This window comes from Paramisgurnus dabryanus, chromosome 23 (assembly GCF_030506205.2).
Source record: "Paramisgurnus dabryanus chromosome 23, PD_genome_1.1, whole genome shotgun sequence".
Lineage (NCBI taxonomy): Eukaryota > Metazoa > Chordata > Actinopteri > Cypriniformes > Cobitidae > Paramisgurnus > Paramisgurnus dabryanus.
In genome coordinates, this window is record NC_133359.1 from 19,651,919 (window position 1) to 19,667,732 (window position 15,814).

The window sequence follows — 15,814 nt, forward strand, 5'->3', positions numbered from 1 at the left end:
TTTGTCTTGCAGTTTCTTCACATACATCTCATACTCCTCCATCTACACGCTCCACAACATTTAAACCAACGGCTCTTTTAAGAGCCATCACTTGCAAAAGCTTTCCTACTCACTCACTCACTTACTCACTCACTCACTCACTCACTCACTCACTCACTCTCCAACTCACTTACTCACTCACTCACTCACTCTCCAACTCACTCACTCACTCACTCACTCACTCTCCAACTCACTCACTCACTCACTCACTCACTCACTCACTCTCCAACTCACTCACTCACTCACTCACTCACTCTCCAACTCACTCACTCACTCACTCACTCACTCACTCACTCACTCACTCACCCTCCAACTCACTCACTCACTCACTCTCCTATAGGGATGTGCAAAAAAATCGTCTGCGATTCTCATGCGTGTTTCATCAGTAAAGCCAGTTCCGTGATTAGAAGTAAATCGCCATCAGCTGCTTTCAGATGGAGCGGCATTTATTACCCAGACCCGTAGTTCACCGAGAAGCTAGGCAAAATTGCATCGATTATCGGAGTCGATTTTCCTTGATTTTGAACCAGATTTTGCCTAGCTTCTCGGTGAACTACGGGCCTGTGTAATATATGCCGCTCCATCTGAAAGCAGCTGATGGCGATTTACTTTTAATCACGGAACCGGCTTTACTGATGAAACACGCATGAGAATCGCAGACGATTATTTTGCACAGCCCTACTCTCCTACGCACTCACACACACACTCACTCACTCTCCCCCTCTCTCTGTTTGTCCCTCTTTCAATTTGCTTTGCCTATTTCTCTTTGCATTCTTTCTTTTCTTTAATATGGCATCTTCAGGTTTTGACCAGTTATGCCAGGAAGCTGCAACTATTTCAAAGCATCTTGACATGAAAGCTGACAATGCTGAACTTGAAGCAGCTACCAGGGAGGCTAAAGAAATTCTACAAATGTTCAATCCTCCACCGGTAAAGTTAATTACATTTTAGTTTTCTTCTTTATTTGGTTAATTTTTTATTTACACTTAAGTTACTTTAATAAATGTATATTTTTATCTGTTCATAGATTTCCAAGTCCTTACTTTCAATCACTTTTAGCATTTTATTTTAACATGTTTATTTCCAATTTTTTTTCAGCGGAAAAAGAATACCAAACGAGCGATTTCCTGGACTCAAAAGACACAGTGAACTTTGCACTGCATTTCAAAGGTAATATTGGTTATATAAAATATCCGTATATCCACATAAATGGACTCAGGTCCGTAATAGTGCCAATATAAATAATATAGTTTTATAAAATTGATTGTTGTCTGTTGTTACATCTGTAGCCAGCTTCTCAGCCGCAACACCGAGAACCAGAGTTGAGGTCAATGTACTGCTGAGAAACGTGCAAGATCTGTTTAACCAAAAATATAGTAAGCATATGTTCAAACACTTTTTAAGTCTTGATAACCTAATATAGCTTGGCTTAATGTATCCATGGCATTATTATCAAATCAATAACTTATTTGTGTCCATCAACCATACGATTATGACACATTACCAAAAAGACTGTTTACAGCCGGTACACTGGCTATTAACAGGATGGGAGAGTCACAATTTTCCGACTGTGTTACAATGTGTAACATCTTCATGGATGTGTTTGCCCGTGTCTTTCAGAGGATGCCGGAGGTACTGGAAGGCTCCCCTACCAGTCCCTGGTAAATCAAGGCAGTTAAAGTTGCAGGACAGCCTCAAAAAGCCATCCTATTATGGAAGGAAGCAGTTGGAGGGGATTTTGCAAGCTGCTGAGGAGATTTCATTTGAAATCAGTAAGTGAGATTAACAGTGGTTGTGTTTCTCCACCTGTGTTTCGGCAGATCATTTGGCTCTATGCAAAGTGGAAAAAATAAGTTCACTAAACAATAATACGGGCCTACATGTGAGTCTATGTATAGTGCAGCACTGGTTGGGTAAATTTTGACCCATAACGAGTAAATGTTGGATAGAACAAATGCTGGATTGTTGTTATGCAACCATGGGGTATAATAACCCAGCAGTTGGGTTAAAACAACCCAGCATTGGGTCAATGTTAACCCAGTGGTGTGTTCTGTCCAATATTTACACAACATGCGTAAAAAAATAACCCAGATATTTTTAGAGTGTGGGCCACTATATTTCTCCATGTCCCCTCACCCCAACCAGTCGAGGCAAATGGCTGCCCATTCTGAACCATGGTTCTGCATGAGGTTGCTGCATATTAAAAAGGAAGTTGCCACTCCACTCTCAGAAAAAAAAGGTATAAAAGTTGTACCTTTTTGTCACTGGTACACTACCTTTTAAAAAGGTCCTAAAATGTACCATTTAGGTACAGATATGTACCTATGAGGTACCAGCATGTAGCTTGGTGGTACCAATGTCTACCTTTTAGGTACAAAAGTGTACTTTTTGAAAAGGTACTGCCCTAATGTCAACTTTTGTATCTTCATGTACCTTTTTTCTGAGAGTTTGTAGCCTAATAATATAAAGAGTACAGTATGGTCTAGACCTACTCTGTTTGAAAAGTGCTGTGAGGTCACTTTGTTATGAATTGGCACTTTAAAAATTCAATGTAATTCAATTGAAACAGATTCAGGTTATAGATTCTGTATGTGTCTATGGCAGTTTGTAAGGGATGTAACACTATTTCTCAGTTGCAGTTTCCTCATTACAGTGGACACATTTTCTAAAAAGGCACCTCTCCAGAATATCCTATAGCTTGTTTAGTTGAATTTGACTAGTGATTGTGATAGCCCTTGGCAACAGTTGAATTTTATCTATAAAATTATATTTCTTCATTAATACTGCTGTGTGATGCAGAAAGACCAGTTATTTGTTATGCTTCTAAGTGTTTCTTTTTTTCCGTATACATTAATTAGATGCAGCACAATGCAACTCCACTGACAAAGCAGAAGGAATGTCAGAGGCGATGGACGCAGAAGGTACGCTGAGTTGTTTTTATTTTATCTTTAAATAAATATATAACATTTAACTTAAGAAGCATAGTTTACTAGATATGTAATTGTGGTCATTACACTGTACATTTCACCACTATACACATTATTAAAACAATAATCAAATCAAAAGATGAAATCTGTGTGTGATAGTTTAACATCTTCAAATCAACAGACACAGTAGATGTTGCCCAGAAATTTTAGAGGCCATGTGTGAAAATTGTATTTCTTTTCATTGTAATACAATTTGAATGGCATTGCTTAAGTTCAAGCTTAATTAAAACTACTCTTCTGAAAAGTCTGCCATTGACATTGGACACAAAGAGAAAAGCTCACTTGTATGAAAATTACAATTTATATATACAATACTTATTAAGGTGACATTTAACATCTTTTATAGACCATTTTGCAAGATGTAAACAACACTGGTCCAGAAGCACATCCTGTATCAGTTTTTTAACACAGCATAAACGTTGGGATAAAATACAACCAACAGGACATATAAAACTTAATCAAAAAGTTAAAGAAACATTTTTAAGATGTTTTCTTTATTTGTGAAATAAAGAAAACAGTTACAAACTGAAACAGGAAGTTGCTTACATCTTGAAATGATAATTTTACACTTTGAATTGGCTGTTGATATTTAGATGCAAACAATGAATGGTACTGTATCTGTATTTGACCTACAATTTACTAATTAACTATTGACAGTATAAATGTTGACACATTGCATTATGAATTTGTAATTTAGATTCAAATGTTGTATAAAGAAAGTTGTTATTGTGTTTTATGTTCTACAGAGCTGGAAGAACAGTCCTCAGAAACAGCCACTACTGTAGCTATCGTGATGACTGCAGATTAAGGTATCTTTTCAAATTGTGCTGATTTTTATGTCCCATTGTGAATAATAAGCTCTTCCTCATAGTAGACCAGGCCAAGTAGACCTGGTTTGGAGGCAGCAACATGAATAAAAACAGTTAGTTTCAACAGATTACAATACTTTAACAAGAACAGATATTGGAACAGAACCATAGACCAAAACATATAAAAAGGGAAACAATCCACTGCACAGTGACACATTGTGACAAATCAGCCTCCAAATCTTTCATTTAGGATCTAACAGCATTAAACTAGATTCACTTTGTAAGTCTTTCAACGGGCAGTTTCCAGGCAGAACGTGCAGAATACATAAACAAAGTTCTGTACATACATTTGGGACCTAATGTATAAAAACATCTTAAAGGGTGTTGTCCAGGACATTGTCTTAAATTACAAACAGAGATAGAAGGTGAACACACCAACAATTGCTTTTAAAATGATGATGTTCCTGTGTACAAGCCTATGAATGGCTAGAACAGGCCAACCTACGACTGTATGAGTTATGGCATTACAGTTAGTAATGCTAAAGCTGAAGAATAAAGTGCTGGTGAGATTTTTTAAAATTGAGTTACACTTCTGAATCATGTTTGATTTACATACATTTCTGAAATGGAAAACCCAGAGTTTTCCTTGTTTCCACTTTCTGAAATGTGCCCCAGGAATTCTTCTTTGTTGACCTGCTTGTATCTTATGATTGAGCGTCAGCAATACCCACATTTTAATTTGGCAATAGAATATTGAATAAACTGCCTTTGAAATGTTACTTAAAATATGCTTTTGAGTATTAATTCAACTAACTGGCTTGACTTAAATATATTTGTTTTGATAGATGGAGGCCATTTGTGCTGTGTCTGCCGCGTCCTTTTCGATGACAGGAAGAAAATTCTTCAAAGAAGTGGCGTTCATGGTCACAGTGCACAGTCAGTGTGCCAATCATGGTCACACACTGCATGTGGTTTAAAAAAAACATGTGCCTTAAATGCCAGTGTAAAGACACCATGCAAACAGCCTGTAGCGCTGCATCAGTGATAGGAAACATGCTAGTTACACAAGATGTTTTATGTTTTAACTTTGAGTTGTTTTTACTTTGTTCATGACCCCATCCCTACAAACACACACACACACACACACATTTTTTTTATTTTTATGTATTAGGTGCCATTTAATGTTTTTCATGCAAATGTATTGTAATGATTACACTTATAATAAAACATATTTTTCATTCAATCTTTATTGTTGTCATTTGTTGGCACCATAAGTGTGGTCCCTTTACCTGGGACATGTGGGGACCAATTAATATCTATTGTACTGAATTTAGTCCACAGGTTGTAAATGATAAGTAGCCTATTGTTTCATATTTTATCAATGGTTCGGTAGGTTGGGTGTTGGCAAGGACCTCGCCATACTTTTCAATACAGTGAGTCAAAGTTCGATTTCATGTTATGATTAAATAGTTTACATAACTTTCACTTCTTTTTGCAGTCTTGCTGTCACTGAGAGGTATTTGGCAAATTGGATATTGAAAAGTTGGTTTATGTCAGAGCAGTAGTGATACTTGTGGATACTTTGATATACAACTGAACAGTACAATTTAAATATAATGGTTGCTATGAACGATGATGAGGATGATGATGTTATGTGTATCTGCTTTATCAAAGTGATTTTCCTCCATCATACAGATGAAGTTGAAGCAAATCTCTATTACCACATTTAATGTTATGAAAAGAACCATCATGACAGAAATATATATTTATATATGAATTGAAAGTAATACAAAAAAATTGAGACCAGAAACCCATCATGAGTTAAAAAACTGGCTATGCTCAGTTGTAAGGAATTTTTTGGAATGATTAAGTAATTTCACATTTTGTGTTAAAATTAAAGTGACAACACAAGTAACAAAATTTGGTGTTCCAATAATAAAACTGATTGTGTTGTTTTAACACATCTGTTTTTAAAGTGTATTTATTACTCTACAGTATGCTGTAACATTCATTAACAAAGTTTTAAATAATATATACTGTATACTACACTTTACTATAGTATGGGTATTTACTATAAATTACTTTAGTACTTTTTATGTGTGCAGAATTTTTATAACTGGACCAACCTGATCTCACAGAATTCCGTGTAATGTGCACGGACCCTTAACTCAGAATCTGTGGTGGCATCACGGAATCGACGAAAATTCCGTGATGGGTTCACGGAAGTGATACCAATGTAAGTAAATGACAGGCATCACCCGTGATCCACCCACGGATAACCGGATTCAATTATAACTGCACCGCAGTCGCTCTTTTTACGTGATCCCCACACGGATCGACTGATTCACCCGCTGCCTCACGTCGGTTTCTGATTTGGAAACGTAAGCCTATCACTTTAAATATTCTTAGACCTACTTAAAAATACTTCAGGTGAAATACTTTTTCACCATGCCTGAAGCATTTTTCTGTGGTCGTTTGAGCGCTGATCCGTGATGGTGTCACGAAATCTCCCGTGATGGTGTCACGTATGTATCTTTCATGATCACCACAGCACAGTTTCACCCGTTAGGCTATATTGGCTACAGTAGTTTGTTCGTGTTGACACTAGACGTCTTCACGACTGTGTATACAACCTGTCAACCTCTCATTTACCAATGCTTTCATATAATTAAATTAGTTGCTTTTTGCTTATTGTGAATTTCTGTGGTGGCACCACGGATTATTCCGTGGAGGACACACGGATAAACTCGAGTCTCACGCAATGGCTTGTATACTGTTTCATTTAAAATAATTTGGTTGAGTCAATACACACAGATTGACTCTAAAATGTATCAGAGTAGAAAGTCTATAGTAACTTGACTAATTAAAAGTTATTATTATTGTTTATTGGAAATCGAGATATATAAACAAAAAAACGTTTTTTGTAACATTATAAATTAACTTAAATTAATTAAAAATATATTTATAATATAAATATAAATTAATATGCATTTAATATAAATTAATTAAATAAATATTTAATCAGACGAGTATGTTGCCATGACGGCGACACGTCACACGTTCAGGCGCGCGTACCAGAACTTCGCGGTTTTTCCAGTCAGTGCGAGGAGGATCACCATCCACAGATCGAAACTGTAGGTATCTCAAGCCTCTGTTATTGATTTATTTACAACACGTTGTTTTTTCCACGGATAACAGCACTAAACGACGTTGCGTCACAATATTTCAACCTGGGGATTAAAGTTACTTTGAGTCTGTAGCAATAATGCAAACTTTGTCTCCGAAATTCATGTAAGGTTATGTTTGGGTTATCAAAACAGCAGCCTACTTTTGGACAGTTAGGATTAATTTTGAAATGTCTGTAGGTATCGAGACGCATGCTCTGTGTTTGTTCAATCTGTGTAATGTTAGGCTAAATATATGTACATAATTGTTAATGAGCGCATTGAATTGTCAATAATTCATTAAAGAACGTGCAAAGAATAGCTTTTGTTGTACCTGAACTATAATAAATTAATGTTTTTGAAACTGGGGTACCAGAGAATGTGGTAAATAAAAGTACAAAACTTAAAAACAGGTTAAACCAAAGCAAAATAAAGAGCAATCCAGAAGCATATTGAAGTTGCCCTAACACTAAAGAACTGGCTTGTTGGTTTGGCAACGCAAGCTCATGCGATTTTGGCTCAGCTGTAATTGTTGTTTCACCATCATAATTTAGTGAACTAATTTTAATGAACTAATGTTTTGTATCATATGTAATTCTATTTATGTACATTTTTGTCTGCCCTGCAGATTAATTGTGAATTACCCAACATTTTCTTTATCCCAACATTTCAGTAAGTATCCAAGGATAAATGTTATTATTTTTCACTGTACAAACCGAATCCCAATCTTCAAAAGGTTCTTTAAAGGCACCATAGTGTTATATGCTGTGCCAGCACATTTCTGCACATATCTGTTGCTAAACTCATGTAGATGTACAATTAGCATTAGGGGAGTAACTACTAACCAATTCAAGCTTGATGTAGGCACAGCGAGTCACAAAACAATTATGCCAGATTCTGGGGATAGTCACATATGTGCAGTTATCGTATTACTGTATATTACAACACAATTAAAAGATTGCCACCATTGTTATGTAGGTGATATGTCTTAGCAATTAATTAAAAAATGACAATATTAACAGAATACCTTCTTTCTGGTTTACAGTTTCACCATACCATGTCGAAGAGGGGAGGAGGACTGAAGAAAACTTGCCCTGCTTGTCAGGAAAAGATTTTTAATGGTTTTAAAATGTGCCCCAACTGCAAGGCCCCACAGCCTAAGAATCTTCGATTAAAAAAAAAAATAGAAAATTTTGAACAAAACAAGAACTCATGGCTAGAGAAGAGCAAAAGAAACCAGGTGATCTCTCACTTACTGGATGATGCCGTCATTCTGGTAAGAAACTTGGATTGTGCTATGTCACCATAGTAGAAATGATGTTATCAAAATGACAGATCCTGATGGGTGCAGTGATTTTGGGCTCTTTGAAATGCATGTATTTTTTTTCAAATGGTAGGATAGCGATTCTTAATTTGTCATTTAAAATTTGGGTGACTATCACTACACAGGTTAGGGGCAGTTTTACTTGTGTATCTTGTGATCGATGTGACATGTGAACTGAACTTGGCCAATAAGACAGAGGTGCATTAGACAGCAGACCATCAGAAACTTATTGTGCCACCATCTGACCATGAGTGAGCTTTCACTGTTCACTGCTCCGTCATTGTTTTTTGTCAATATACTGTTTTCTCTTGTGATTTGTCAAATAAGTACAGTCTGCTTTGGTCCTAAGATTTTCATATTGATCTGTATGTGTCCCAGCTTTGTGATATGCACACAAAGATCCATACACCACACCAAAGCACTTGTAATTGTTTTTATTTTTTCAGATAGAGAAGCTACACGCAGTTGGCTGGAGGCCTTTGCTTCTTCTTGAATACCCCCACAAGAAGCCAAGACTGATTTTGCCTAAAGATCTGGCGTTGGGCACAAATGCACAAACGTGCGTTAAAAACATCTACGAAATTTTTAAAATTATGGTTGAAGGTGAGACTATATTTAACATATATTTTAAAAACTCATTTCAATTACTTTCATATTATTATATAGGTGGTGAGCAATGGTTTGAAACAGTGAGGGCAGATATGCTTCCCGTCATGTGGGATGTTGCCTTGCCTTATTTTGCCATACCATTCACATTTTGACCTAATTGCATATTGTATATTTTTGTGTTTGTACTGTTCTAGGAAATACAAACCAAGCAACAGAAAGTAGCCAGGAACCAGAGGAAGCTACTTTAATTTTACATTTAGAGACTTTGGTCAACCCTTCAGCAGAACAAGGTGTGTTTGGCCGGGATTTGGCACCTCCGCTTTATGTTGTTCCCCATTGATATCTTTGTGAGAATGTGTTTTAGTAGGGTATCTCTACACTATAATGGGAGACAACACCATCTATCCACTCATCCTCAGATTTCACTGCCGCAGTGTCTCTGGACCAGGGGGCTGAAACTATTGACAATACAGAATCTGATCTCAGCCATCCTACAGGACAAGGTCTTTAGCTCTTCAACTTTATTTGTATTCTTCATATCTCTGTAAGATGTTATTTAGCAGCAGATCTATTTTGGCATGATTATATATTATGAAATCTATGTGTACATTTCTGAGAGACAATACCATCTCTCAACTCATTCCTCAGATTTCACAGCCGCAGCGTCTCTGGACCAGGGGGCTGGAACTATGAACGGTACAGAATCTGATCTCAGCTCTCCTACAGGACAAGGTCTTTAGCTCTTCAACATTATTTGTATTCTTCATATCCCTGTGAGATTATATTTAGCAGCAGATTTATTGTGACATGATTATATATTATGAAATCTATGTTTGTACATTTCTAAGAGACAATACCATCTCTCCACTCATTCCTCAGATTTCACAGCCGTGACATCTCTGGAACAGGAGACTGGGACTATTATAGACCGTACAGCATGTGATCTAAGCCTTCTTCCTACAGGACAAGGTGTTTAACTCTTCAGCTTTATTTGTTTTTCATTCATGTCCTTGTGAGATGTCCTTAGTAGCTGATCTCTTTTTTTGACCAGGGACCATATTCACAAAGATGTTATCTTAACATAAAGAGAACTCCTAAATCATACAAAAAATCCTAACTAAGAGTTTAAACCTATTCACAAAGCTACTGAGACTTACTGTTAATAAGGAAAAATAACTTCTAGGATATGATAAATGTTCCTTTGTCTGCTGTCATGTACAAGCCTGCTTGCAGATACCTCTGTGATTGGTTAGGAGGGGTGGCATGGTACGTGTATTCGTTTTGACCCTAACGACACAGGGGCGGTGGGGGGGGGGGGGGTTGTTGGTTGCATTCATGGTTCAGGGGTCATGGTTTAGTATGTGCATTTAACTTGAGATCTACACTTGTAGTGACTTATTGGTCACTTTCAAAGTCTGATTGGTCTAGCTATTCCGAACTCCACCTACAATCTCTGCCCCGAAAAGTTGTTTTTGTTCATTATGAGTGGGTAAAACGTAAGAGACAGGTAGGCGTGAACCCTTTCACATGTAGGTTTTAAAAATCCTAACTGTATCCATGGAGTGAGTTTTTTAAAAGCTGTTTTGTTTTCTAGGGATGCACCGATACTGGTATCGGTTATCGGCCTCGATACCACATTTTCTAAAGTACTCGATACCATGGTCTGAGAAATGTCTATGTTTGAGCGGCGTGTAAGGGGTTAATGCCTCTTGTGTTGTCCAAAGAGGCAGAGTTTACAACAAACTGGAAAACTAGTCCCTTGTTTTTTTGTTAAATTATATGACTAAAGCTGTTACCTGTAAATTTAAATCATGTTTTTTGTAAGTACTCGATATCGGCAAGTACTGAAATGCAAGTACTCTTACTCGTACTCGTATTAAAAAAGTGGTATCGGTGCATCCCTGTTGTTTTATTACAACGCATCAAGCTCATCGCCTGAACCAGCTTTTTTCCATACTGTCCAGAATGCATTTAGCTTTTAATTTTTTCACTGTAAACATTCTTATTTGCAGAGATGGACAAAACCACACTAAGATATTATAAACATTAACTTACAAATGCTCTATACACTAAGTACTATGTTCTATAATTTGTTTTAGTAAAACATCAATACATGCAATAAACCACCCAAATCCACATATTTTTACTCTCTGGGGCGCGTTAATTTAAATTCCATATATGGGTCTTTCAACCGCGTCAACCGAGATACGAACCATGACTTTTGTGTACCATGACACCCCAATCGGTTGATAAGCTACAAATCACATGCATGTGCTATGTGATTGCTATGGTGGACGGTGACAGAGATAGATGACATGGCTAAAAATTATATGGTAATGGAATACACTGCAAATAAACAAAATATCTGTGCACTGATTTTTAAATGCATCCATGATAACATGTTTGCACAAATAAAAAGTAGGCTACTTTAGTTTGATTATGATTAAAGATACTGTTTTATGAATTGGTCTCATAGTATTAGGAGTCCTTTGGATTACCTCTAAGCTATCCAAGACAGGTGATGCTTTAAGCGCAACATATTTTGTCTGTTATGAGCTACTTTTAGTCCTAGGGTTCTTTGTGAATACAGCCCCGACTGTATAATATGTAATCTGTGTGTACACTTTTAAGAGACAATACTTACTTGCCACTCATCCTCAGATTTGAACGCCATGATGTGTCTGGACCAGGAGGCTGGGACTACAGATGATCCAGAATCAAGTCTTAACCCTCTTCCTACAGGACAAGGTGTTGAAGCGTACAGGCCTTCTTACCATAGCCCTGTTATTCCAGCTCACTGTATGCTTTCACTAGAAAGAAGAACGTGAGAATTTAGTTTGAAATAAAACTGGCAGTTAACTTATTGAGTTAGCATGCTGCCTGTTTGCTATACTCTAATTTTTCTTCCGACCAACAGCACGTGGTGAGCTTGAACCCCAGGGCTCTCGTTTAAGCTTGTTTTTCCAGATCTCTATTTTAACCTATTTGTATATTAATTGTATATTAATACATGATATAACGCCATATCTCCACTCACCCCCAGATTTCACAACAGTTATGGACCAGGAGCCTGGAACTATGGTCGATCCAGAACCATATTTAAACCTTCCTCCTACAGGACGAAGTAAGCTCTTTAGCTTTTTTGTGTTCTTTATCTTTTTAAGAATAAGCTGGACCACCAAATCTCTATATGTACTGAACCAAGTATATTTGTCTATCTAGGGACAAGACAAATTCGGAGAAAGAAAGGTAAATTTATATGTGACAAAGCTAATATTCTGCAATCTTTTACATTATCAACATAGAGTATGAATTGATTTGTCATGCAGGTCTTCCTAATATTATTGGTTTAGTTAATGTCTAGATAAATTGTATGCATAGTGTTTATAGATGCATTTACAGATACCCGAAGTTGTTGAGTTAAGCCACACCAAAAATATGTATTCTCTAATTTTTGTTTTTTATTATTTCTGTTTTTGCTACATTTGCTTTTTTCTATATACTTATCTTACACAGTTGGAACAAAACAGAAAGAATGCCCCCACAACAATTGGGAGGTGCACCCATACAAGGACATAATCCAGACAAGGCAGAGAAAGGTAGGCCTGCGGACGCTTAATTGTGTTACGGTTGCTTTTCTTACATGCAATATTGCCTCCATGCAATCAGAATATGGACCATAATGTTGGGTAATATTCCTGTTAACATCTTTAAATGTTATATGGAATAAATCTGCAACCCCATTGTGTTTATACAAGCTTTTTCACTACAAGAACTACTTGGGCCTACTGTATAGATCAGGGATGGGCAACTTAGGTCCTGGAGGGCCGGTGTCCTGCAGAGTTTAGCTCCAACCATAATTAAACACACCTGAAGCAGCCAATTAAGATCTTCCTAGGCATACTAGAAACATTAAGGCAGGTGTGCTGAGGCAAGTTGGAGCTAAACTCTGCAGGACACCGGCCCTCCAGGACCGAAGTTGCCCATCCCTGGTATAGATAGTTGCTCTACAGTTCCTATAAGTGTTTGGCTCTTACCTTGGGATGTGGTCTTCTCCCTGGGTCTATGAACCATGACTATCAATTGATTAGTCAAGCAGCAGAATAGCCAACTCGGCCAATGATTTACTCACCCTGAAGCCATCCAAAATGCATATGTCCATAATTTTTCAGATGAACACATTTTCAGTTATTTTAGAAAATGTCTTATCTCTTTCAGCTGCTAAACAGTAAAGTTATGGGGTCCACGTCCTTCAAGTCCAAACAAATTGCATATATCCTTCCACAAAGAAATCCTAACGGCTCCAGGATGATAAACAAAGGTCTTTTGAGGGTAATCCGCACAGTGTTGTAGAAATATCCATGTTTAAAGCTTTATAAACTAAAATAATAGCTTCCGGTAGTGCAACCATCTTAGACTCCTCTGTATTCAGGAGAGAGTATCAGCGTAGTGTAAACACTTTTCTTAGTGACGTATGACAAATTCGGAGTGTGGACGCGACTAAGATGGCAGCATTACCAGAAGCTAGTTAATTTTGTTTATAACATTTTAAATGTGGATATTCCTACAACAAAACGTCACGGATTACCCTTAGAAGGCCTTTGTTTATCATCCTGGAGCCGTTTGGATTTATTTTGTTAAGGATAGATGCACGTTTTTTCGACTTGAAGGACGTAGACCCCATAACTTCACATTTGATTAACTGAAACATCTAAAACATTTTCTAAAATAACTGAAAATGTGTTTGTCTGAAAAATGATGGACATATGCATCTCGGACGGCTTCTTGGGTTTAATATCATTTTTGGCCGAACAATCCCTTTAATAACCTTAATACATAGAATAATTCAGAAAGAGCCATAACCTAAGTTAATGGGTCAATACAAGTTTTTTTAAGCACAATATCGCTGTGAACACAGTTCTTGTAACCAGTGCCTTGAAAAGATACCCCAGTTACAGTTACATTGTAATCTGGGTAGTTTGTAGAATTTATTGCAATTATTAGAAAACCACACTAAAGTAAAGTTGGTAAGAAACTAGGATGTTTTAGGAGAGAGCAACTAGATTTTATTGGTATAAAATTGGTATCTCTCAAACAATTGTGCATTGCTCACAAAGACTCACTAAGTGCAAATTACTGTAAATAATGGATATCATTACAAAATTGATCACCTATCATTTAATGTTGTAACTAATTCAATGAGTGTTCAAGTTAAAGGTATGTTGTAAAGGTGTGTGCAGTATTTCTTCTGAGTAACACATTTTCCATGTCTTTTTTGCCTTTCACAGGGAAAGACAGAACACCTTTATGATTGGATGCCCTGCAAACTATGGTTAGTTAATTATCCTTGGTTATTAAACATAAAATTGTAACGTTCCTGCTTACACTTAGCATTATGTCTTTACATAAAACCTTGCATTGAACAGAAAAAAGCTGCCCAATAGACACAGTATACCCTTTATCATATTGGATATGCACAGTATGGGTATGAGTAAAGTTATTGTTGTATTCATAAACTATCCTGTACACCATACCATAATTGACTTCATACAGCTGTTTGGTCCCCTTTAATGACCTTATGCATTTCCCGTTGGCAAAATCAGGCCATATCACATTGCATTATCAACGTTTTTGTAATATACTGTCTATAATGTGTCATATTTCTACCAGGTTACAAGCAATTTTAACGTCTTTTTTCTCAAGAATTCTGAAGTCGTAGTGTAGTGACCTGAGATTTTGATGCTGGAACGTTTTGTGAATTTCTTAATTCTGTCTTAAAGGTAGAGTGCACAATGTTTGAAAGCCAATGTTGACATTTGAAATCACCAAAACAAACACGCCCCTACCCCAATTGAATCTGGATCTTCTTTTGATAGACCCGCCCCACAAGTACGCATCCCCGGCAAGGATGTCGGTTAGTAGACACGCCTCTTACTCTTGATTGGCTACAAGTGTGTTTTGGTAGTCAGCCCAACTCCCTTTTCCAAAGCGTTTTTCAAACATTGTGCACTCCGCCAGTTTCAACCTAAAAGTGTAATGTAAATATAACAGCTTTGAATGTAAAGTCATTAATCATAACTGTATCACTAATCATCTATCTATTGTCTTTTTTTCCCAGTGGAAAAACGTGGCCTCCAACCTGGGAGGCTGCTTGAGACTTTCACACACACATTTTCTCACTCAAGCTCAATCAAATTCTAACATGATCCTCATGTTCAAAGAGGGCCTTGTCTCTATCCCACCTGTTCACTCTTGCTCTCAGAAAGCTTTCAGACACACACACACTTACACTTACACTTACACTGACACAAATACAATATTGAATTTTAATGTTTATTTTAATTTGTTGAATATGTCTTATTTTAATAAAGATTTATGAAGCTTTCCCATTATTTTGTCATGTCTGTAACAACACACACTCAGGTGATATCAAGTGGAGTTTGATGAGTTGCCTTTTTAAGTGTATGATGTAAGTAAAGACTCAATGAATATACCTTATGGAAAGATAATATTTTTTATTACATATGAACAGTCAATATATTAAAGAATTTTTAGTATATTGGTAGTTACATTGGTAGAAAAATGCATTGATAATATATTTCAATATACTGCATAATACACAAGTAATTGTCAATTTCCATATATTGGGCAATATATATATGATGCTCATATAGTCACATGTATTTGGGAGTATGTATAATCAATATTTGAACACAATTCAGTGTAAATATTTATTTGAATATATATACTTATATGGAATATTTGTAAATATATATACAATTTAACATACAGTTAAACATACTGTACAGGATAATGTCACACACACACATATATAATATAAATATATATATATATATATATATATATATATAATTATACCGA

The 15,814-nt window shown here is 36.5% G+C and overlaps 1 protein-coding gene across 3 annotated transcripts; it reads left to right on the plus strand.

The window, feature by feature from the left end:
- Window positions 1-670: 670 nt before the first annotated feature.
- LOC135781169 (uncharacterized) lies at window positions 671-15,317 on the plus strand. Of its 3 annotated transcripts, XM_065291520.1 has the most exons (20): window positions 671-969; window positions 1,138-1,209; window positions 1,329-1,415; window positions 1,660-1,811; window positions 2,898-2,960; window positions 3,773-3,835; window positions 4,681-6,071; window positions 7,628-7,671; window positions 8,045-8,275; window positions 8,770-8,926; window positions 9,127-9,222; window positions 9,352-9,435; window positions 9,581-9,664; window positions 9,812-9,901; window positions 11,594-11,680; window positions 11,976-12,056; window positions 12,155-12,181; window positions 12,449-12,531; window positions 14,221-14,264; window positions 15,051-15,317. In XM_065291520.1, the coding sequence occupies exons 9-20, from the start codon at window positions 8,057-8,059 to the stop codon at window positions 15,085-15,087; spliced, it is 1,089 nt and encodes a 362-aa protein (XP_065147592.1). In that variant the 5' UTR covers window positions 671-969; window positions 1,138-1,209; window positions 1,329-1,415; window positions 1,660-1,811; window positions 2,898-2,960; window positions 3,773-3,835; window positions 4,681-6,071; window positions 7,628-7,671; window positions 8,045-8,056; the 3' UTR covers window positions 15,088-15,317. The 3 variants fall into 3 exon arrangements, with proteins under 3 accessions (XP_065147592.1, XP_073669431.1, XP_065147591.1); XM_073813330.1 differs by having other exon boundaries at window positions 7,628-8,275; XM_065291519.1 differs by having other exon boundaries at window positions 4,681-8,275; window positions 9,367-9,435.
- The last annotated feature ends 497 nt before the right edge of the window (window positions 15,318-15,814 follow it).